This window comes from Platalea leucorodia (genome assembly GCF_965183815.1).
Source record: "Platalea leucorodia genome assembly, chromosome: 9".
NCBI classification, from domain to species: domain Eukaryota; kingdom Metazoa; phylum Chordata; class Aves; order Pelecaniformes; family Threskiornithidae; genus Platalea; species Platalea leucorodia.
In genome coordinates, this window is record NC_138831.1 from 38,573,331 (window position 1) to 38,598,821 (window position 25,491).

The window sequence follows — 25,491 nt, forward strand, 5'->3', positions numbered from 1 at the left end:
GCTTTGTTATCCCAAAATACCCAAGGACTAAGTTTACCTTTGCTGAGAAGAACAAGAATGTTAATTCAATAATATGTCAGTTACTAACCTGAGTAATTCTTATCTCTGTTCTCATCTAGTTCGGTGCTTGTCGTGGCCACTGTGTCTGCCAAAGCTACAAGGAACATCTGCTCTAGTCGAGTGAGGCCTGGCAGACTTGAGTGCATCAGGTGACTTGAAAGGACGCTAGCATGTTCTCGGCCAAAGTAAGTCGGACCGTACTGTGACAGATTAATAACTTTGGATTTACTCTCTCTCTTTTCAGGCTCGAAATCAATGAAGTCTTCAGTTGTAACAGGCTGAATCTGGAATAGATCTGAGTACTGATCCTCTGTTTTTCTCTTAGCATGGTCTTCAGAGCCCTGAGGTATTTTAGAAGTTTCTTCAGAAACATAAGTGGTATCTTGATCTGCAGCAAGCAGCGCATACAGCGGCAGTGGCGGAATTGAGTCTATCTCTGTGTAGTCTCGAGTACCATCTTTTCCAGCTGTGATGGTATCCTTTGCAGTACTACCACTTACACTGATGGTGCGAGAAAGATGGCGTTTAGGACCAGTTCCTTCCCCAGCTTCTGTGTCTTTAACTATTGCAACTTCTCCTGCAATACATTTAACTAAATGTGATAGAATGGCTTTGGCTCGGCGAACTTTACCCAGATCCATAAGTTCTAATAACTGGGTTGGATGGTACTGGGGTAGAGTAGGTGAAAGAACATGAGCAGCTTCAAAAAGGCCACCATCCTGAATTACAGTTGGAGTGCCAAAAACATCATCCACAATACCTGCCCCATCAATTACACTGGTCTTCTTCGCTATCAAGCTTGTTTTGAGCGGATCTTGTGTTGTTGAGTCTTCAGCAGTAAAAACATCACTTTCTCCATCACCAAACTTGATAGCATGTTTCCACTGGGCATAAACATGCATTTCACAGTCCATTCCCACTACCAAGATACCATCTCTCACCCAGGACAGAGAAACAGGCAGTGAAGGAGTGCCATCTACAGATGATACCAGATCAATCGATCTAAGCAACACCCACTTTGATTTTATACCTTGTTTTATGCTACCACCTAGTGGTAAAGTAATGACAGCTACTCCCTCTTTGCTGCTAATTTGATCTGTTACAATTCCCGAAAGTCTTCCATACATGAAGATGTTGGCGCCAACGCCAACTGTCAATATATGTGAACCATCTTCTTTTGATACCCAGTCCAAATGCACCAAATGCTTGATACTGGGCACCAGGTATTTGTCTTTATTCAAAAAAGCATCTGATTTACTGTAAACAAATAAATTACTATCTACACTGACCCTTGAATCAAGTACACTTCCAACCTTAACTAAATCATCCAGATGAATTGTCTGCTCCAAAACCCATTCTGATCCTCCTGTAGACTCACACTCAAGTATACAAACATGCATGGAAAATTCTTTGGAAACAAAACCATTATGCTGTATGGGTTGTTTGTATGCTACTGCAAGACGTCCTGTGTAAGAACAGCTAACGGCAACTGGCCTTCCTACTATGCTCACTGTACTGCTGTTGTCTTCTCCTTCATCATTCATTAAAGGCCATTTTCTCCAATGATATGTTTCCCTTTCTTCATTTTTGCTGTTTAGGTCTGTCTCTACAGTACATCTCCAGAACCGCACTCTGTTGTCTGAACACGATGTTACTATCAAATAAGGTGCAAGGCAGACTGGGTATATGGATGAAGAACTCAGGTGACCTGAAGTTAGAACAAACATATTTACTTTTAGTAATATAAAGTAGAATGCCTATATGAATAAGGCAGAAACAACACTGTCTAACTACTGATAAAGAACTTTACAACCTGGTATTATTTTTCTAATTCGGAGTTGGGTAAGGGCAAATGTAGTAAGACTGGTCACAGTCCTGCAGCTCGAACATTACTAATCATCTGCAGTTCCAGTCACTATTCAAAGAAAATAAGCTGGAACTGAAGTAATTCAGAGAAGGGTTGTTAGAATAATGAGAGGAAAACAAAGCCTTAATCAGATGAAATTAAGGAAGTTAAGATTAGGTTCATGTAGCCTACCAAAATGAGTCTAAGAGGGATGGAGGGGAAAAAAAAAAAAAAAAAAAAAAAGAGAGGAGAGACACAGAAAGACAGACGAACAGAAGAAGAGGTAAGTGCATCAGTTAAAAAAACCCACTATATACCCAACACATTAATACTGGCAGATGAACAGGCAAGTATAAATTGTTCATTAATAAATTAAGACTAGAAGTTAAGTTTCCAACTACTAGACCAGTAAGTTTCAGGAACAGCTTTCTTGTGGGGACTTGATAGATTTATGAAAAGTTAACATGACAAGGACACAATAATCTGAGACGGCCTTTTTAGTCCTGTGTTCCCTGTATCAGTAAATCAGAATGTGACAGGCTGAAGAGGTCTATGTATCTATCTGAGGATATCTATCTACAATCCTATAAACCAGGAGGTAAATTAGTGGACCAAGTGCATAGGAAAAAAAAAAAAAAAAAAAAAAGTTAAATTTACCTGCTGAAGGAGTTGCTCTTATTACTTCTACACCAACAGGAAGATCCAGAGGTTGGCTATACACAAGTCTGGAGCTCAGAATGAGTTTACTAGCAGTCTGAAGATTAGCAATTGATGAAGATCGTGGAATGGGACTTATGCCAGGTGATATATCTGGAGAAGAATCCACAGTCTTTTGCTCAGGTACACTAAGCTTATTCTCTGATGAAGTAGCTTCAGTTGGTTTTGCTATATAAAAAAAAATTGCCAACAGTGTTAAAAAAATCGTTTATAAGTAAGGCAAGGCATGAATATCCTCTAATCAGATTTACTTTTTTTTTAGCAGTCCTTAAGTTATATAGAAAATAATTCTATGACGTGTGCAGGCTGCATTAGTTTTATCGCATGCTGTGACTATTCGTTTTAAGATACCCATAACATTCTGAAATACTGATAGTTTAAAATAAAGAATCCAGTGCTTAAGTACATTACTCACCCTATCAACAAATTTTTATATTGCTGTTGGTATAGAATGCAATCAATGTTTGTAAGGAGTCTTACCGCTTCTACTGCATTGATAAATTATTCCAAAGATTCCTGACTTTTGAGGCTTCTGCTTGACAAAGGTGACACAGTTTGTTTTAAAATAAACCACCAAGCTTTAAGCTTTATTTTAAATAATATGAAAGAAATGTCTGTGTCTAAGAAAATTACAGTCACTCACTCACCTAAACAGGCTTGCACAGATTTGAGATGAAGATGCCACATCTGAAGAACAGAGCAGCCATTACTATCTTTTTCAATTACGACTAGGTAGAACTTTTCTGAGAAAGGTGGTGGACGATACCCTGTAATTTAAACATATTATCATTATCATGAAGTTTATGTTCAACATAAATAATTTTCAGAGAAGACTAAAAATTACTGATACTAGAAAAACTGTTTTCCTCTTTGAAAGAAATTGATTATAAAACAAAATATTCAAACAGTACCATTAATAACATTGTTAATCGACATTTTGTTTGCTCATGGCTACAGAATAATTATGAAGATAGACAGACTGATTGACAGGCAATCCGAGTGTTAGTGGCAAATCTAATTTATTAGATACATTTGCCTTCCCAGTCAGTTTGAACTATTTTGCTAGATTGTAAAGACTCTTTTCCACCTGCCTGCTTACTTCCTTTTTCTTTTAAAGTTTTAAGTCTACTACCAAATTCCCCAGTTACTTTCTATTGTATTAACCTGGAAGTCAGATATATTCACCTTATCACCTGGAACTACATATTGATGCAGAAAATACACTTCTGTTCTATTTTGTACACATTTTTATATATAACATACAGCATCTTGAAAAATGAAATTTGTCATAGAAGCTAAAATGTTTCACTCTAAGCAAATTAGAATGCCTTTGTTTAATACCGGTACCATGTAAACAATTCACATGAGCAACACGAAACAGCCATTTTACTGAATTCTACAAATTCTCATTAGAAAGGAAACTAGCATATGCTGGCTAGATTTCAGCATTCTTCAAGAACATTTTTGGTACCTATTTCATTCCTATTAGTTGTTTTTATGCTATACCTTGTGATGGCTGGAAAAAGATCTCTGTTTCCTTCCCTTCCACATCTTCCTTATGTGGTTTGTATCCCAAAATGAAGTCTTCTTGAAAGACATGAAGCAATTGTGTGTTTGAGCCACACTGAAACATTAAGCAACAGTTATGCTTCCAGAATAGCATAGTGACATTTTGTACTAATGCAATTATTGCTTTGGTGCAATCTAGCTATTGATGAGGATTGCTTTCTTTTATAATGTTGAAAATTATTTTAATGAATTACAAAGGATAAACATTTTCCTCTTATATTAAGAACAGCATATTCTAGAACCTACTGTTTGTATATTCAGATAATTTCACTGAGACCTACCATGCTAGACAAATTCTGTAATAACATTTTTGCCACAGTTATTGACAGATGAAACCTGAGTGGTTTTCATTTCTTTAGGTGTTGAATAAATGACAGTGGCAAAAACTCTTAAGACTTTTACCCCTCTTCAGTGGGAAGACATGTCTGCAGTGAATTGCTTGGGAAATCTAAAAAAGGCAACGAATTGCAGGTTTTCCTTCTCTGATACCTCAACAGCTGTCCTTCCTGACAGCAACAGATTTCTTTGCAGTATGTCCACCTCTACCAAGGAGGCTGCTGGCAGTGGAATCCTTTCCTGCAGGAAAGGGAAAATATGTCCCCCAAAGACAGTCATGGCAAAGTTTTCACGTTGCAAAACGCCCTCTTTTTCCAGAGAAACATGGAAAAAGAGTATTCCCTGTACTCATCTATAAAAATTCTAGAAAAATATTTTGTAGATCTGAACTTAAAATTGAAGATCCTATGAGATTAATACTTAAAAGACATGGAAATTTATTGACTAATAGAGAAATACTTCTTTATATATGTCAAAAACATCTAGATGTCTAATTAAAAAATGGTAAAACACACTGTTTTCACAGGCTGCTTCCTAACAGAAACCAGCACTGGAACACGTGTGATGATAATAACTAAGACTAAGAACAAGGTGTAATAATACTACCTCCTCATTGTTTGAAACATATAGCTGTATTAGTTAATGGATAAAAATTTGTCTTACAAGACAGACAAAAAAATTGAAGTCATACATGGCTATGAGTCCTCCATTTTAGAATAGTTAGGTCTAGTTTTTAGTTTGGGATTTTTTAAATGTTGTTCATCTTTTTGTTTGTTTGGGTTTGGCGGGGATTGTTATTTTTTTTTCCTTTAAATTATGATGGTTTGTAAACCAGTCTTTAGTTATAGTTTTGTTTTCATCAAGATTTATGCTTAGAAAAATATTGTTACAATGGGCTTTGAGCTCCTAGCAGCTAAAATAAAGTTATCTGACCAAAATGTTCAAGGTATCTCAACATTCACATAAATTCAAGGCAGTCATAATCACCGTAGAGAAATGCCATCTGTTTTACCTGTTTTCAACAGATTAGGTTAATTAACAGACAAAACTATTAAACAGCTTTATGTGATACCCTTAAAGAGTTAACCATTTATTTACTTTGTTTGTTATTGCATCGAGTTCAATAATGCATCCTGGTCGAGCAGTAGATTGTTGGCTCACGATGTTAAACACTTCCCCAATAAGTTTCTGAAACAGAGCAAAATGAGAAGAGTTAGTAGTTTTTTCCTTCAGACAGAAGAAAATTGCATTCATTTACAATAAACTGATCAACAATTTTCCTTGTTGGCATAAACCGTAACAGACTTCTTCCTGTTGTCATTTTGGCACTTACGAATAATGCGTTTATCGAGACATTTGCACTGTTGTGAGTTTGCAGCTATTCATGGAGGTGGCACACCAATTTTTATAGAAACCAGATTTTGTTTATTTAAAGATTTATCTTTTCTTAACATAACGTAATGTCTGTGCCACGAGAAACTCAAATATACTGCTTCACTTTTGTTTAAAGCTTCAGGTTTTGTCACGACATGTAAAAAAATGAATCACTGAAGGCTCTGTTGATTTTTGCTGGAACGTTCACAACCATTGCTCCTAGAACAGACTCCTCAGGCTGATCCGAATATTGACAGGCTCTGTCTTGCAGGATAGCTTATAAAATAACAGAATAATGGAAAAAAAGGAAAGATGTGCTTCTTTATACAATAACAGTACAAGGTCAGGCTTTACTTTGCTTAAAGTCACAGAAATGAAAAGATAAAAAAGGATGAAAAATTTGCTTATCACAGAAAAAATAAGAAATAATATTACCCTTGGAAATAATCTGCCGATTCCCTCCTATCCCAGCACTCTGCCCATATACAGATGTAGCTTAGGTGGATACACCTAAGTCTTGCTCTTCTGTCTTCACCTTCCCACTTGCTCGACTCCTCTCTTTTGAGAGGAGAAAGAAAGAAATCCTATTGTTCCTTTCCCCACCTGTTACAGGTGGGCAAACTTATCAGGGAAATTTTGTTTCAGTTGAGCACTTTTAGTAGTAATAGCTGCATTTCTGTCTGCTAATGTTTACAGACAACTGCAAAACGTGTAATTATGCAAGGTATAATGCATAAGATCCTATACATGGAATGGCATAAAAATTATACAGAACTAAGTGAACGCAAACCACTGGAAAGGGGAGAAAAAGTTACCTCAATTAGTTTTATTTTAATACTTTCAAGCCATTGCTACATAAAACTTACAGATGATTCAGGGTCAGATAATTCATCTAGAAGTTTTCGTGCATCTACAACGGCTTGATAGAGTCTCAGGTTTTTGCCATCAGATGCAACAAAGCAAGCACTAGCAGAGTTGCAGTATGTACCTAATAGAAAACAAAAAAAATTTCATAGTTAAAGAAAAAAATGGCAGTAAAATGGCATCAGGTAGTCTATTACAATCCACTTCACAATATCTGAATATGTTTCTAACATAGTTTTCATAAAGTACTGAAACAAAAAACCTAAGCAAATGTGTGCATTAAAACATTATGATTTGAACTTTGAAATAATTCCCTTTCTGCTCATTTATGTAACAAACTCCTCATAAAATTTGAATAATCTAAGCAGAATTCACATATGTTTACAAATATTGTTCACACATGCAAAAACCAGTATGTAGTACACCTAAGGGAATGCTGCCGTTCCTTAAAATGGTTATGTTCTCTTTACTGTCACCTCTAAGGGGGTGCTCAGAAGGGCTAACTCTAGCTTCCCTAGGTTGTCAGAGATGGTTTAAAGTAGGAGTCTAAGGTAAATTGTTCAGAAAAGCTATATTAGCTATAGCTTTTTTCCCTTGTTTACTGTCTCTAGGCTCTTTGGATAAAATTAACCTCTATGAATATTCCTTTCTACCCTCCAGTTAAAAGTGCAGATATAAAAGTGAAGGGAGAAATATATCTGCAGTAGTGAATAATATATGAAAAACTGTATTAAAGTGTCTTTTTTTCTTCTCTACAGTATACAGAACAGGCTCGACACAAGGTTTTCTATTCTGATATATGTTTTCCTTCTTATAAGAGGGAAGCAGCTAGTTATTTGTGTTTAAAAGACACTGGGATTCAGACAGCACAGAATGTTACTACGTGAGCAGAGAAAATGGATTTATTTTATTTTAAATCAAAGTTATATTAAGCATATTTATGATTTTTGAGGTTGTACATCATCTTTGACACCCATTTAATCATTGCAAAGGTCTGACTGGCCTTTGCATAATAAAATAACCTGGCATTATTAGTATAAAATTTAATGTTACATCCACAGCACAAATGACGTTTTTAGTACTGTATACAAAGATGACAACTACTACAATAGCATCTTTATGATAATTCAAAAATAAGTATCTGAGTTGCTGAATAGAGTAACATTTGTAGAGACAATTTTCCCAACTGCAATAGAAAGCCCTAAAATTAAATACAAAAACTGAAGAATTGTCCTAGGGCATTACACATCAGAAGTTGTATTGCCTGACCTCTGAAAAGTATTGTTTGCAGTTCTGTAAAGTTAATGTAGTCTATTTCTTTAAAAATATTCTGTGTTCCAATTGGGCTTTTGTAAACCACTCATAGCCTGAAGAATTTTGGTATTGTTTCAGGATCTTCTAAGCAGAGTTCTTAGCCAACATGTTAAAAGATTTTGATACTGTAAATTTTGGCTGAAAATCTTTCCCAATAATTCAGATGTTCAAGTGGTCCAAATACTAGTTCTGTTCAACCCACTGCCTCCTGCAGCTGTATGCGGCCATCAACCCAGATGCCTAAGTCATCAGAACATCTGCATTATTAATACCATGTCAATGCAGAGAACACTCAGTGAAGATGCCTAAAGCACTGAGGAAAGGGATTGTCTTGTTCTTTGTGCGAGTGATGATAGCTTACTCACACAAAGAAGTTACCGAATGTCAGCTGATCCACAGTAACTACAGACACACACAGACCAGATGAAATGTTTTGATGTAGCTTAGCCTCAAAAGAAATCAAAATGCTTAATTTGCATAATACAAGGCAATTGCTAGAAAGTGAATATAAATGTACTCCAAATAACAATAGTAACGTATTTTAACAAATTCATTCTATGACTTACAGTGTTAACTCTATATGGAAACATGCTAGTATACTCACCAAGGCAATAGCTGGGAATAAGTGTTGGAAGCCAGGCTACGTTAGAGAAAGCGGAGGTATGAAGGGAGTTAATTCGAGCCAATTCAGATACTCCTCCAGTGTATGATAAAGGTCCTATAGGGTCTACACGCCACAGAATCAGCTCACTATAGATTGCATTTGGGTCATGGAACGTACGGGTTGCCGCATTTTTAAGTTGCTGCCTAGAAGAACCTTTCACATGTTTACTAGGATCCATTATTCTGTTTACCCTGTCAGAGTCCCACGAACTGTCTGATTCAGGAGTTAACAGAGCATTATGATGAGAAGATGTTAGCAGTAATGGTAAAACAGAATGGCAAGCTAGATCATTGAGATGAAAACGGTGACCGCAGTACCTAAATTTATGCGATACAGTTAGCACAGTAGTGAAAGCTGATTTATCAGCAAAAGTAACTGCCCACTGATTTAGAGAGCCATCTATATGTTTGGAAATCATCATTACTATCGGAGAAATTATATTCACATTTGCACTGTCCTGGGCAAAGCTTGGTCCTTTATTTGCTAGAGTCTTATCTGGAAAGTCCATTGTCTTCTGATGTACAGCATTACTGTTATCTTTTACAGAGACAGGGCAAGCATACATCATAATATTTTTGCTAAGGGAACTGGCATCTCCTGATGGAAATGCAACAGGAATCCTAGAAGAAAATGAAACCTGAAAAAAAAAAAAAGAACAAAAAAAAAAGAAAAAAGTTAGAATATAACAACCCAGCTTAAGTCTGAATAAATATTAGCTGTTTCACAGGAAGTACTTTACATTCATACTGATGCTCAGATATAAGGACACAATGATTGTTGATTAAGATCATAAATAATAAAACAACTTCAAATATACAATACCTGAACTTGTCGAAAGATGCCTGGTGTGTATTCATCTAAATATTTCACATGCCACACCAAAAAGGTACCATCAATAGGATGGATAGTAAAAAGCATATCTGGATTTCTGTTCCATTCAGTTAGGAGCAATTCAATTTTCCGATCTAGCAAAACTGTTGGAAGAGGCATGCGTGGGCCTGCTAGGAGAGATGTTTTGGGGCTTCCCTCTCTTTCTCCATCTTCATGTTCTGAAGAGCCTGTACCAGTCCCTGTCTCTGATTCTCTATCTATGGACAAGTCTGCAACAGAAAAGAAATGTGCCATTTAATCCATTGCAAAGATCTCCCTATCAGCTTCTATTCAAAACAACACAATATTTTTTAATCTGCTAATAGTACTATCTGATAAGAACATTCATGCTCATTGAGGGTAGAAACATCTTTCTTTGGTCTGTCTGTACAAAAATATGAGGCTCTGGCCTTTGACTATTGCTTCTAACTATGCAATACCAGTAATAATAAATATAACCGTAAAAATCCAGATACTTAGAGTAATGCACTGCCTAAGATTATTCTGGCCAACTATATAAACCCACACATTTTATATGAATGCTAATTCCAAATTAATGTGGGGGTTTTTTGTATTTAGAAGGTAATCGTGAAACATATGGTATGTGATCATTGATGAAGTAGTATGTATTGCATGTTCAGTAAGAATTATCACACACTTAAAATCTAGATTACCAATGCAGTATTTAAGAACCTAAGCGTTATAAATGACACAATGTATCATCAATTTACTGTCACTAATTGGTCTTACTGGTTTCTATAGACAGATTTTTATTTCTACACATTCTTACTGGCCAAGTGACCCTCCCACAGCAATGCAGAGTATTTCTGGTAGCGTATGTTTTCCATCATTAATTTCAAAATACATCTCTCTGTTCCTTTGTGAACAGCTACAGTTGGGATCGTTGGGTGACCTAAGGTTTAAGATGTAAATCTTACCAGTACTGGAAACAGTGCAGTTGCATTAAAATGGAGCTATGTCCAACCCTACTTAAAGCTTGCCATAAACTGGTATGTCATTACTGACAATCAGATTGTAAGGTAAATAGAGAGCACATCTTAGTGATAATTTCATAGCTCAGTGGAATATATCCAAAATGGAAATGAAAGCCAAAAGCTACCTTTCTTTTTCACTGTGTATACCACTCTTGCTTTCCAACAGAGAGTATATCATTGAATTTTTCATGCCTACAATTACAGCCACCAAAATTTCAGCTGTAAATGTCTATTTATTTTAGATTAGTGATAAAATGTTAGCACTTATAATTCTTGTGCTAAATAATTGCATTATTGCATGAACGTGCTTCAAAATAATTCTTGTGCTACATATCTCAGTATTACTAACCATGATCTAATTTCATATGTAAACCTCTCTCTTTTTCTTCCACTTCTTCTTCCTCTTCAACCTCAACATCAAAATCTTGTTCTAGTTGTTGTTCAGAAATTTTTCTTAGATGCTGCATAAATACTTCAATAGAGGATGTAAAATTAAATTCTTTATTATTCAACCAGTGAACAACGAAGCCTCCATTTCCTTCATCTATATTAAAAGCTGTTCCAGCCAAGACTGATGGAATATCTGTGGACATTTTTAAACAAATAAAAAAGCTATATATTAAACTGCTTATCTTTACATATATATATATATATATATTTATACACACAGACACATATACACAGATGTCTCAATTAAGACATTTAACTTATTTTAGGCAGAACGTTAACTTGTTCCTGTAAGACTGAAAAAGGTAAGATGTACATCAAGTTTCTACATGCAATTGTAATAAAAAAATGTAAAGGTATTTTAACATCAATAAATTTACATGAAACTTGATTCTTATGTGAATGGTAAATGATACTCAGTAGTTTAATTGCTCAGTTTCATATGTTGCAGTGTTGTCATTTCATGTACAGATTTTAGGTACGGCACATGATTGCTCTTTAATCTTTTCCTTGTTTAAAATATTCTGCATTATTCTATAAAAAGCAGCTGGTTTCCTGCCAAAAAATTTGGACACCTTTTTTTCATTCACTGTATATTCTGTAGGATGCAAATACTCTATTCAACATATACCATTGCCTTCCAAAACCCAACAATCAAATGCCAGGCAGACTTGAAATTTAGGTTTCTTTTGCTCTCTGATGTGCAAAGATGAATTTAATTGGCCTTTAAAAGTGCTGAAGGTATTCAGAATAAATTCAGCCTCATTTGTCTTACAAAACTCTATGCCAAGTAACAGACTTGTGAAATAACAGTCTTCCTACAAATTCCCTGTATTCAATTAGGCAAAGCAAAGAATGTGCATCTCAGCCCCCTTTATTTATTTTTTTCATTTTGTGCAAATATATTATTACAGTTTAATAAATGGTTGTATTTCACCTGTATTAGGGTTGATGCTTGCTGCTATATGGAAGTGACCAAGTGCATTTGCGTGATGCGAAATGTGACGCTGAACTTCATGAGTACCCTGTTGATCTGGCAATACATCTGTGTGGGTAACAAGAACTGAAGATCTCCTTTGTCCTTTTCTCATATTTTTCAAATGGTGAATTGTCTGGTATAGTTACAAAAAATAAATTAAGAAATACTAAAAAACTGTAAGGTAAAAATTCACACTTATATAAAGCCTAAAGCTTCTTAACTTCCTTCTACCTAAGAAGCGAAGACTAATTTCAAAAGGATTATTTTAAATAGATTTCAGAGATTAGTAACACTTATGTACATCAGTTCTGGCCAAAGGCAAAGGTCTTCTAACAGTCTTCTGAAAGTTCGTTTACTATCTGCTCCAACAGCAGCACAAAACTGCACACTATATTGCGTAACATTCATAAACAAGATGACAACATTCTGAAAGCAGTAACCTTTGCAATATAATTTTATAACGAATTACTTTTGTGTAACTGAAAATTGCTGAGAGCATGCGGAGAGCACAACTGATTCAACAGCCCAAAGCATACTTAGTTCCACTCTCCCTATTTGTTGATGGTCATGATATGTAAGAAGTAAAAACTTGGTCTGATTGTAATAGTCTACAAATGAGTGGTAGGATGGTTGGGGTTTTTTTTTTGTTTTCTTGTTTATATATTGATAGGTTTTCTCTTACTGTAAACTTAATAGACTTGATATGACTGCCACTGAAATTTAGAGCCCCGTAATAACACCTTTTGGGAAATGCAATTATCAAATCAGATAACTAAAAATTAAGAGTTTATTTACTGCTTTTACTGTTTTTATAATTACAGACTTTCAGACCCAATCAGAATGAAACCATCACTTACTATTCCGTATTAATCATTGTCTCTTCCCATCATTATTAGTTAGCTATAGAAAAAGTAGATTGAGTTTTAAGAACATGGAGCTTGCGTGCAGAGTTGCAAAGTCTCTGACTTCTTTGGTGTTTAATAACAGACCTCAAAAACTGATATAAAATAATTCACTAGATAATACATATTCTTAGAGTTCTACATCCTTTATAACCTTTAAGAATCTTGAAATAAAAAATTGACAAAATAAGTATTAACTTGTACCTCTAGCGCATGCTGTATTTTGTCCTTTTGCTTTCCAGATTGAGAGATGGTGCTGCTAATGGTGGAAGTGCTAGTTTCACAGATCTGCTCACCGAGAAGAGTATCTTCTGGTAACAACGTCTCTGCCCACAGCCGACAGATGCCATCAAGACATGATGTGAGTAACACATTACAGACCAAACCCCTAACGACAGACATATCAAGGTTACTACCCAATGTAATTAAGTTAGCTACATGGACACAGCAGAAATTAGGGGAGTATGCAAGTATTTAGTATTATTGTTTCATCCAAATTTCTGTCTCTCCCCTAACTAAAGGTTTTACATCAGTAGTGATTTTTGGCATGCTGATAAACCCGTAGATTATTGGCAAAAGTGCATGTAAACATGGAATGGTTATTATTTGATAAATGCAACAGTTATTATAAAACTGCAGTTATGAAACTTCCTAAACTATCTGACTTGCTGCACTGTGTGAAGAATGCATAAATTCTACTAAACAATGAAAAGTGAAATTGAACAACTAATTAAACACCAGTATATACAAGATGCAGAAAATAGCTTACTAAATGGTAATCATTTAAACAAATATTTTATTTCCAATGTCATAGCACCATTTGGTGAAGACAAAGCCTTACATCCATGCTTCATGGCATAACTTGAGAAGGCACTGAAGTTTAGACTATATTTTAGAATAAATCTCGCCTGTTAACATGACTATCACTATTGTACTGGGTAATACAGAAGCTTATGGGAAGATGTTGATGTTTTATTTCTTGAAAGTATAAGCCGAGAAATCTAACCATGTTCTTGATGGCCAAACTTTAAGCAAAGTGTTAAAAAATACTTAGTCAAAAGCTTGCTTGTTTTTTTAAAAAAGAAAACTTTCAAACCTGGGCATGTACTTGCTAATGTTACGCCATGAAAATCCTGTCACTGCTCGAGGATGCGCCAAATAAACAAATGAGAAGTGGACAACCCCTGAGCATTTTTTCTTTTCTTCATTCTCTTGGGGCAGAAGAGATGACTTCCAACCAGTCATAGGATACCAAACCTTTAAGAGGCAGTCATCCTAGGTAAAGCAATAAAAAGCCATGGGGTTAGCTAGCTATAATTAAAAATACCACAAAAAGAAAATATCAAATACCAAGGAAACTGCTGTTCCGGTATCTTTCATGAAAACTTGATCTGTGGCCCAGAACTATTTGCAGGTTTTCAGACAACTCATTTCTGAGACCACTTATTTCATTGATGGTCATCCTGGAATGAGTTACAGAACTGAAGAAATATTCTGCTGGCAGCACTCTGATCCCATAAGGAATTTTTCTTCCAGTCCAGTTGGCCCCCTACTTTCCTCTTGGTTCTCCATGCATTTTCTGTATAGCACATATGCATGCTTAAATCCTATGTCCCTTTCCCTGCAAAGATGGAAGCCAGAAATAGGCTGCCACTCACACTACAATATTAAGCTCCTTAACAGTCAGTTTCTCCACTGAGACAAATCGTGCTGTAAAGTCTGTGTTAGTTCCCATGCATAGGAAGCCTGACTTTCATGGAAAGCACTGTACCTACAGAGCATAGGCACACAATAAAGGAGCAGATGCATATTACAACCTTCCCCTCCACCAGCACAACCTATGCTACCTTTCTGGTTTGAATGGTTGGGCACCACTGACAAAATTAATTGAAATGGAACTGAAAACACTGACACAGCAATACTACAAATGCTGATAAGTGAGACTGGAGTATGCCTATACTGATGTGAGCTAAGGATAATATTACTAGTACATTGTACACAGCTAGATGCCACATCCCTGGATTTCAGGACTTGCTGCTGGAGTGGAGATACAGAATAAAGTAAATAAATGAATAAATTACAAACCTCTGAGACTGTAGATAAAAGATAGTGTTTCCTGACAAGCATCAAAAAGTACAGTATCTGACCACAGATTCTGCAAGAAGGAAGTCTGACAGGCAGCCCTGTTAAGAATTATGATCAAAGCTGTGTATCTCATGGAACAACTAATATAGAGCTGTCCTACAGACAAAAGACTTCTGGAACCATCTGCCTCATCTACTTAGTCAAATTCTTAACAATATAAAAGTATATTCATGGGAAACAGAAATATGGAATGAAGCAAATCTTTCGATAATTTTCTGACCATAATGATTCTAAATGTAATACTTATTAACGTGTTGTAAGTACGTTATAGTCATAAAACAATGCAGCTCATGATTCAGTTGTCCTCTTTAGTAAGTGTAAGAAAACAAGAGGTTCCTAAAATTCATCTCATTGTTCAACCAACATTAAGCGCAAGCAATAAAAGCAATCCAGACTTGAAACCCAAAGGGAATCACTCAAATGAGAGGGTGACATTAAAGAGAATTATTACTTGAAAACTTAGCTTGAATAGCAATTTGACAAAAAAAAAAAAAGCCAAACTGAAATAGAAGTTAAGAACTGATAACTGAACCCAGAATTCACTAAATAGAAAATCTTTTCTAATTTATCCACTGAGGTGTGCATATTATACTAGCTTAAACGTGTATGTGTTCTATCATAATGATCTAAAATTTATCCTCATTATTTCCAACAGAAGTAGAAAAACAGGTTTAATGCGTATCTGAAAGTTCATCTAAGTATACTTTATCTAAAAAATGTATATATACAAGTCTGTATCGCTGTCACTGTATTTTCAGGTTGATCTCAAGTATTCAGTAAGAGTACACAGCTAAATCCAATTACTTGTTCCTGAAATTCATGGAATTACATGAAAATACAGCATTATACATGAGATAATTTAACGTAGCACAGACTGCAATAGAGTGTATGGTCCAGGACTATTCTATATTACTTATTTACTTTTGTCTAACAAATGCAAAACATTGCAAACACTTATTTAATTATTCTTTTTTCGTCCTTACCTTCCCAGCTGTTGCAAAGTATTCACCATCAGGAGACCATGCCATCAAATGTACTGATACTGCAGTCCTAAAGAACATGAGAGTAAGGTTTTAAGTTGTAAGTAAAATCTATTTATTCTATAGTATTATTCCATGTTATTCAGTTGATTAAGTATTACTGTTCATTATTTAAATGACATATATTAGTATTTAATAGTTGTTGCTTTAAGCATACTTTAGAAATAGCAGAAGCATAAAAAGTGTTTGCTGCACTGAAACAAAATATTTAGTATTTTCACAGTTTTACAGAAAAACAGCCCCTAAAATAAATTGTTTTCAGTACAGCAAGCCTAGGCTAGATCTGATGAGATTACAGAACTGAAGTTTGTCCCACCTGCTCCTCTACTCCCAGTGAAGCCAAGACAAATAGTAGGAAGAAAGAAAAGTGAAGATCTTTTAGATATTTTGTGATACTATTTGTCTGTGACTACAGCTATGGGTCAGCTGTCTGAAAGAGGAAAGCAGCCTATACAGTGCTTTGTGGGCACAAAATCTGAAATGGCTTCCAAAAAGCCAAGAGAAGAAAACAGATTTATAGGCAGCTGCTTCCTAGGTCTGCATATATATAGAAATGGCTGATCATGAAGCACTTCTGTGACATGGATCTCAAATAGAACTGGGTAGAAAGAGTTTCAGGACCCTCTTCCTAAGATTCAGGAAGCAGCTCTCATCTTTATCAGTGTAGCATATCTGCCTGCTACTGCTCTTCTGTTCAGTATCATCCAATATCTCAGCACTACTTTCAAAGATGAGAGAACAGGGACAATTTTGATACATTGCCAGTGCTACAGTTTGGGTAAGCCTTTCGCTAGGTTATCTGGTGATAGGTCACTTGAAAAAGTGAGGAATTTTTATTTGGAGTAACTTACATTGTTTGAATTTTATGGTATTTTAAGCTGATTTTAAAGCACATTTTAAAATATGGCTTTGGAGAGAAGACAGGGTTGATATATGAGGTGGCACTGCAATTTGTCTTAAAATAAAAACTATCTCACTCACTTGCACTGCCAGACACATTTCCAGTCATTTAGAACTGGGAGAACTTTATCATCTTTGATCTGATTGTCAGGATCATCATCTTCTTCTTCTAGAATGTCACTAGATGGAGGGGCCCACAATTGCAAAAAGTCAGTGGCTGTCAGCAGCCTGTTACCTGAAAGTGAGTAATATCAAAGCTGTGAAACCAAGATGATGCATGTATATTGAAAGATTAAGCCTGGCATCATATTTTGTTGAGAATTATTCAAAACAGGTTGAAAGCTCAACTTTGTAAAGTTCATTTTAAATATGATAGGGTATTCAATCATATTATACAGCTGTTTTAATAAAAACATTTTGAATTTATAATACCTTTTAAGAAAGAAGATCAAGGGGTTTTTTTGGTGACTTCAAATGATAAATCTTATTTAATAATGAATGTTGCAGATGCTAAATAGCCACTCACATCTCAAATAAATACACGTTGTTAGACATCTTATAAATATCTGTGTCCAGGTACATTGCTGATTTTAATTGTGATAAAGTTCTATTTAAATGATTATTAGTGGTAATTTAAGTCAGTTAGCAACTTAACACTGTGATTCCCAAACTAAGATCTTGCATAAGAGACTCAAACACTTGGCACAGCATCTTCACAAATGCTAACTGTAGCCTCATGTTTTACGCAACACTGCCTGAGAACAGATAATCTAAAAATGCCATATTCATGCTCTCACTTTATTACAATAAAAATAATTTGTGTTTGAGTTCTCCTAACTACAAATGTTGAACAAATACTTCATAAACTTCACATTACCTTGAGGATCCCACGCCAGGTTGTAAGTCATAGAACTGAGGAAGAATTGCCCAGTTTTAAGCCACTGACACTTTAGTTGCTGTTTAAAAACAGTAAAAGATTAATTCTCACATCAACAGCAAAACACAAAGGTATTGGTATTTCTTTCCTTCTCTATGAAATTGCTGTTAAGCCTGTTGCAGAAACATTCAGGACCCAGTGGTAGATTGCTGAATCTAGTTTTAAAAATTTCTTTAATTGTTTTATAAAAATTAAATGCATCACAGTGTGCCCTGCAAACCAAATCTGGACCTGTCACACATACAAATATATCTGTAGATTACTTTAAACTAGTTAGGTCATACATTTATAACAACATAAGGGATGGCAGTATAGATGCAACAAAGACTGTGAAACCTGCTTGAGAATATACTTAATGCTTGAGTGCTGGGCCTGGCTGTGCTGTTAAAACAAGCCTGGGTACACATATACAAGTCTAAGGCATATTTCTGTACCACAGATCTGATGACCTCTTCAAGTTAAAGAAACACCAATTTGTTCACCATGTCATTCTACTATGAGATTCAAGAACAAGATGTTGTTGTGAACTTAGGAGGAGTGCAGTCCCCAGTTCGATTCATGCAGTGGAAGATTCTACCCACCCGATTTTATTATGGACGGTGGAAAACATTTATCCATTAGTCTTTTGTGTGCCAATGTAATATAATAATAACTGGCAGACAGACTTTTGCCTCCAAGAACCTAAACCAAATTACAATCATGAAATACATACTTACACAATTTCTTTTATGAGAATTTATACCAAGCGGTTCAAAAATGCAAACAGCATTTCCATATGATGCTGCAATCTGGGAAGAAAAAATTGAAGACTCAAAATGTAAGGTTAGGAGATAAGTGTAACTGCTCCTTAGTATTGCAAAATAACACGAATTTCCAGTACCTCTTCTATGTGCTGTTGTTCAAGAAAAGTGAAATGAATACAAATGTCATTAATTGTGTTATAGGCATACTTTCTTAAGGAAGTTGACAAATACATACTTCTGAACAAGCCCATCTTTAAGATTTTAACTCTAAGTAGGGAAGACATCTTGTTCACTGGCATAAACACCGTCAATCAGATCTAGTGTATTCTTCTAGGGTAACTACTATTAATGCATAGGGGAAAGCTGATGCCTTCACTACGGCTCACGTTCTGTCTACTTCACAGCTAGCTAATAAATTAATTATTAGTGTCTGGGTCTCAGTGTCTTCCCAGATTCCATTTTGTACCACTAAATAATAATAAGGAGAAACAGGAGGAAATGTAATTCTATTTTGAACAGTTAAATAAATTTTGAGGGGAGACAAATGATAAACGGAAAAACTGACATACCTATACCACTGAAACCCTCAATTTCTTTCACCCAGTTATTTCACTGAAACCTCCATACACAAAATGGTCTCTATTAGGAATTTACCTGGTCATGTTCCTAACACTCATATGCTTCTGAGTACTTTTGACTATCTGTAAAATTTCTTTTTCTTCCTTAAAAGACTTTTAAAACAAAAACTGTTTAAGTTCTTCCCATTCAGAATCTGGTTTCCTCAATACAGAAGTGATGTAAAAGTTTCACGACATTTGTTATGAAATCTTATTTCCTCTTTGGGGGGAGGGGAGTGGGGGGAAGGCTGCAACAACACACTCCCAAAGAAAAGAACAGACCATGACTTCAGAGTCCTGAATGCAGAACCGCCCAGGGGTTCATGGTGATCTTGCAGGGGCCACCTGTGCAGCTGGAATCTCTCTTCCAGTCCTACTGGGACTGCACTGCTTCAGTGCAGAGGCCTTGCCAGCTAAACCTGCCTGAATCCTAACTAGGGCTTTCTCAATACTGCAACCAATTTTTAACTAGCTAATATTAGTAGGCAGTGACAACTGACAAACAAAATTTGCTCAGTGCACTACCATAACTCATAGAAAGTAGTTTATTCTCAGCAATCTAAACTGTCTCTTTAGCATTGTTTAGGGATTAAAAATAAAACCACACAGCCAGTCAAGGGGCCATGCAGTTATGATGGCTCACACAGGAGCACTTCTAAACACATTAAACGTGCCTAAGCTTTTCTGCAAAATAAAGTACTTCTATTAATTACTTTGCAGGACACACAAACACACATGCACACATATGCATATATATATATATATATATGTATACATGAATAATTTATCCGTCTTCTTTAGCTAGATGAAAGTATACAATAATGGATACAATAACAATAATTTTAGTAGCATTCCAGTTCTGATACTACACTGTAACTAATACATATTTCCACATTTTATGAGACCTGTTATTGCAGGTCCTGGAAAGGAATAAAAACTATTGTTACAAAATGCCTCCCCCCCCCATTAAATTGAAACAATTATCTGAGCAACACAAGAGGTGTTACTCACAGATCAGTAAAAACTGATCTTTGTCATGAAATTAAGTAATTAATACCATTAATGTATTATGTGGATGTTTAGTTATTTAATTTAGAGTATTAATTTTTTTTTAAAAAATTCTATACAAATTTATTAAAATCCTTACCCTGCCTTGTCGTTGGGAGCACTCCACACAACTGACCTGGATGTTTCCATGTTTAGCACCGGGAATAATTTGCACACATTCAAAGTCATTTGCCAGAATAACAATGTCACAACCAGAGCCATATGCCTGAAATATTTTTTAAAAGAAATACAATTAAAAATGTATTTAAAAAACTGACTAAATTTTTATTACACAACTTCTGTTTTTGAGAGATCTGTGAAAATCTCCATTGAAACAAGATGTTAGTGTGTAGTGGGTTTATTCATCATCAATTCAGTAACACCTGCAGAATAAGCAACAAGTAAAAACAAAGTAGCAAAGGAGACTTTAACCCTTCCAGGGTTTAAATCACAACAAACAGAAAGAGTAAAAAAAAAAAAAAAAAAAAAAAAAAGTTTTAAGAAGTGCACATTACAATAAGACTGTAAAACAACAAAGATTTGTCTTGGATATATTGTATCTGGTGCAATTCACACTACAGTCTAAATAATTTAAGAATAAGTTATAGAACAATGATACCTTGCAGCACTTTTTATTTGCAGCATAAATATATACCTGTCTGCCAACCTTTCACCTGTCCTAGTGTTCCAGAATATTCTAAAAATTTTAATCACTCCAGATGATCTGCTCCACTGAGCTCCCACATTCAGGCATAGAAATCCATCCCTAGCATTGATCTACCAAAAAGCCTTTTTAAAGTAAACAGTTATAGCTAGATGTGTCTTTCCGTAAAGTGAGTTTTCCACTGATTCCAATACAGTAGACAGATTTTTTACATCAGCTGAATTAAGCAGAGAGTGCAGCCCTCAACAGTCAATTTCAGATGGTACAAAATTACTTTGTCATTTTAACTTGTCCCCTGCTTCTTTCACAATAATTTCCACATTACTGAGTCCCCAGCCCTCTCCTTTGAGGTCAGTTTAAAGGCTACCCGTATTATTTTTGAGGAGTGTACGAGAAGTTGTGAGTATTTCTATGGATTTACAGGATCAATGCCCATTGATGGGCATGCTAAGATAATGGTGCAAGATAACCACTGGAACTAGCATGGACAATTGAGGTCTCACGACCTTCTATGTCTACTTCTGATCCTCCTGGGAAGGAGGAAAAAGTGAGAAAGTCTGAAGAAAAAGGCTTAATTTAGTGGAAGTACAGTCACTGCTGAAAACAAGAAAGGAACAGCAATACGAGCAACAAAGCAGAAACTCAGGCCTCAGAAATTAACACACCATACAATTGCACAGACAGAAATGAAAACTGCATACAAAACATAGATTGTCTAAAAGATTTCCAAGGTCATCTCACAAAAATCAAGTGACACAGTGCTGTCTGAGTCCTCCAGCCCACAACCGTTGTTCTGGGAAACTCTGAGGAACTGATACTGGAGTTACTCACAATGAAAGCAGGAGAGGGAAAAAAAAAAAAACCCAACTGCTAAAAGGTTGTTAGAGGGGGATTATCTATGTAATAGAATATCCTAGCTCCTTGATGACTAGGCTATGCAATTATTAGACCCAGTCTGGAGGGGAATAAGTTATTAAAGTGGAATAGGATTATTTCCAGAAAGTAACAGAAAGAAAGATGAGATTCTGAGATAAGTTCTGGCATTGAACATAAAGTCTTTTCATTTTGTTGTTTTCCTATTTTTTATATTGGAATTTGTTCCAAAGCAAACTCCACCAGTGGTGTGGAATGCTGGACAGGCCAGCAAATGTTCACAAGTAGGAAGGAAGAAGATGGAGACTAGGATGTGAATCCCCATAAGTACACAGGAAAATAAAAGCAGGTCCTCTTGTTCCAATATTTTATTCAGAATTCTGATGTTCACAAGCAATTGATTCTCCTACTATTTACTTCAAAGGGTGAGCAATTAAAACAGCAAAGAATCAGAAGACTCCCCTTCTTTTCAATAGTTTGCCTCATAACTACTAATACAAACCTACTAAAAGACATGATTTAAATTGTTATCTAATAGAGTAAAAAAAGGTACCGATCTACTTCAAACAAGGACTTAAACCTTTCGGATACCCTGGTTTTTCATTGTTGGTATTGATAACTTGATTTGCAAATTTCAAACTAAATTTAACATAATTTATCACTAATTGCAATCCTGTTAGCAGGAGATATGGACATGTGTCTCAGAAATTATATAGGGAAAGGAAAAGACTTCTCAGCTTTAACTTCCTTATGCTTACTGTTCTTAAACATGCATGTTTGTGTGTATAGTTGATACAGAAAATATTTTATACTTGGATATGTCTGTTGACTCTCTGAAGCAAAAGACTTTAGTGTCTTCCTTTTTAAATGTTTTAGATTCTCTTCTCTCCTGTCCCCTATCCGCACTTCTTATTATAGCAACAAAGCAGTATTTTTCTGGCTAATTATACTATTTAGCATATTTTTACGAAGTTAAGTAAAAAGGTGGTTGTGAATTGAAAGGGTGGTTTACACTAGAAAAATTTCTTTTTTTCCTTAAAGAATCATCAAGATGTAGAGATCTCTTTCCTGAGTGAAATCTTATTACTGTCACTCATATCCTTCCTACTCTTTGCCTGTGTTTGGCACTGCACTAACAAGTGACTCAGCACACCTAAGTGTCCTATGCTAACAGAGAGGATCTAGTCCGTTAGAGACCTTAGTCGGAACACATTCCCAACAGCAGGGTATCAGCCTTCAGCTCTAGGTTCTTTGAGCAAGTGCTATCTCTTGGTTCTGGGGTAATTTTCTCAGTGTAGGTATTTATTCTGAGAATGTCTCTCATTTCTTGAAAATATATTAAAGTATATTTACCTTAAATCTTAAATTTACTTTAAGAAGTGCATTTATTATAACCCCACCTTTGAGAAAAGGTGAACCCTCATTTTAAAAGAAGTGTTCACTTTTTCACATTTATAGTCTCCAAATTTCTCGAAACAGAAAAGGTCAATATACTTTACTGAAAGATATTTCCATATTTCACATTATACATCTAAATACAAGTTTTCCATTTGATTACTTTAACGAGACTTTTCTAATATACTCAATATAGTAACATATTTATACTTGAACAGAACACATTTCTATTAAATCCTCCTTTTACTTTGTCCTTTTGCTCCTTAAGCTGGTAATGCAGTAGAAGCACCCTATGTTGGCAAAGAATAGGGAAGCGTCATAATATTTAACATCAGTGGTTCCTTCTTAAGATTCAGCTGACAACATCTTCAGGGAGATCATTCATGCCACCATAGGTCTCTCCAGCCAGAATAACAGTGGCCACAATATTTGTGGCAACAGACTAACAATCTACATAGCCTGATAAAAGGAATGGAAAATTGGTACACCATACAAAAAGTAAAGATGGAAAATAAGATGCTGAGACACTGTAATGGATGAGAACAGCACAGAGGTCTTAGATAAACAGAATTATAAGCAGTCGCTGAATGAAACAAGTGCAGTAAAAACCACCCACATGGAGTATCTGCCAACCTCCATTTCTAATGTCACTAATAACTTCAAAGAGAAAATTAAATGGAGTTGCAAAACCACCAGCATGCAAGGACGATCTTGCAGGATCCATAAGCAATTAATAAGCTGTAGTGTGCCAATGTCTGCTCTAACTGTCAAGATCTGGGACCACTGAAATGAACAATGACAAAGCTCTAATTGAATGCAGGAGCACCAGACAGAAGTAGGACATTGTGTCCTACTGTAAGAGTTTATGCTATATCCTCAATTTTCAGATAATATAAAAGCAGCATGTGCATCGCTCTTTTTCAGCTGCCAGTGTTTTCCAGTTTGGTTCTGTAATTTTAATGTTGAACACTGGAACTAACAGACAGGGAAACAGTTACTCCTTTACATTCTTATCTTGCTTTTTCTTTATATAAATATTTTTTTCTGTATAAAAAATGATTCTTCTCTTTCTATAACCTGCAACTCTTTGCAAATCTGGCATAAGTGAAATAGACCAGAAGTTCTTAAGCTCCAGTGTGTACTCTTAGCAGTACAGAGGCATTTCAAGATGGTAAATGATGTGGAAGAAACAGAATCAGCCCATAGTAGTATTAAAAAAAGAAGTTCATAAGCATCTAAAATTACATAAATTAAATTCTGTATTAAAACCTCAATTAAAGCCTATATTGGCCTTATAGTACTCCTGCAGTATAACAATAGTTATCCTCAAGTTTCTGGCTATGGATAGTAAACATGTAAGTTGCAGAAATTCCTCCACCTGCCTATTAGCAATGAAGACACCTGAATTCTGAAACATTTCCAAACTCTCATCAATGGACACAACATTTACACTTCCCCCCCTCCCCCGGCTAAGTACTAGTAGAATTACATAGAATTAATGCAAACCAGCAAAATAACTGGAAAAAAACCCAACCCACTACTAGCCTGTGGCCTGTAGAACAGGCTTTCCTAAATTGACATTTGAGAAAAATTCATGATTAAATGCTTTACAATATGCTTACACACAGAGCTTCAGAGAAAAAAGAACAGAGTAAGGATTCAGATGTTAAGCATCTGTAATCCAGTTCACATAAACATGACACAGTGGAGAACATACAGATATATGTAAGTAGTAATAAATAACTGAGAAGGATTTGCAAATAAGGGTTTTAATAAGTAATTTTTCAAGAAGGATGAAGCAGAGGAGAACCCTACACAGCAGAGAAAACCTATTCTCAGTTGCTGTGTCTTGTGGACATAATGGAGCGGATGAAGATTTTGCTGTTTTCAATGAGGTAAAAAAAGTTTACATGGGTGTGGGAGACTCATCTGCAACAGTTTCTGAAATTCATTACACACAGTTCTAGGCCAAGTGTCAGTACTGGCATGGAAGATGCCAAGAAGCTTGTCCTTTTCAAAAATGACAAATAATAAATTCAATTTTTTTCACTTCCATCAGAAAAGTTCTTATGTACAGATAACCCTGAAATCTGATATTCTGATTTTTCATTAATAATGTTTAGAGTTCCATATTTTGTGCATTTATTGATACCTCTTACAAGAAATAAATATTCATTATCTTCTGTTTGTGGG

The 25,491-nt window shown here is 35.5% G+C and overlaps 1 protein-coding gene across 1 annotated transcript in view; it reads right to left on the bottom strand.

The window, feature by feature from the left end:
- DMXL2 (Dmx like 2) overlaps positions 1 to 25,491 on the bottom strand; it is a gene marked incomplete at its 5' end in the record, with an annotated part of 54,450 nt that overhangs the window by 25,258 nt on the left and 3,701 nt on the right. Inside the window, 17 exons of the mRNA XM_082322051.1 lie at positions 89 to 1,768; positions 2,564 to 2,791; positions 3,271 to 3,390; positions 4,130 to 4,247; positions 5,627 to 5,716; positions 6,769 to 6,890; positions 8,685 to 9,381; positions 9,567 to 9,844; positions 10,959 to 11,192; positions 11,994 to 12,168; positions 13,142 to 13,325; positions 14,034 to 14,212; positions 16,066 to 16,132; positions 17,104 to 17,257; positions 17,900 to 17,978; positions 18,676 to 18,747; positions 20,467 to 20,592. Of these exons, the coding sequence (XP_082178177.1) occupies positions 89 to 1,768; positions 2,564 to 2,791; positions 3,271 to 3,390; positions 4,130 to 4,247; positions 5,627 to 5,716; positions 6,769 to 6,890; positions 8,685 to 9,381; positions 9,567 to 9,844; positions 10,959 to 11,192; positions 11,994 to 12,168; positions 13,142 to 13,325; positions 14,034 to 14,212; positions 16,066 to 16,132; positions 17,104 to 17,257; positions 17,900 to 17,978; positions 18,676 to 18,747; positions 20,467 to 20,592 (4,603 nt within the window). The remainder of the gene's footprint in view (positions 1 to 88; positions 1,769 to 2,563; positions 2,792 to 3,270; positions 3,391 to 4,129; positions 4,248 to 5,626; positions 5,717 to 6,768; positions 6,891 to 8,684; positions 9,382 to 9,566; positions 9,845 to 10,958; positions 11,193 to 11,993; positions 12,169 to 13,141; positions 13,326 to 14,033; positions 14,213 to 16,065; positions 16,133 to 17,103; positions 17,258 to 17,899; positions 17,979 to 18,675; positions 18,748 to 20,466; positions 20,593 to 25,491) is intronic.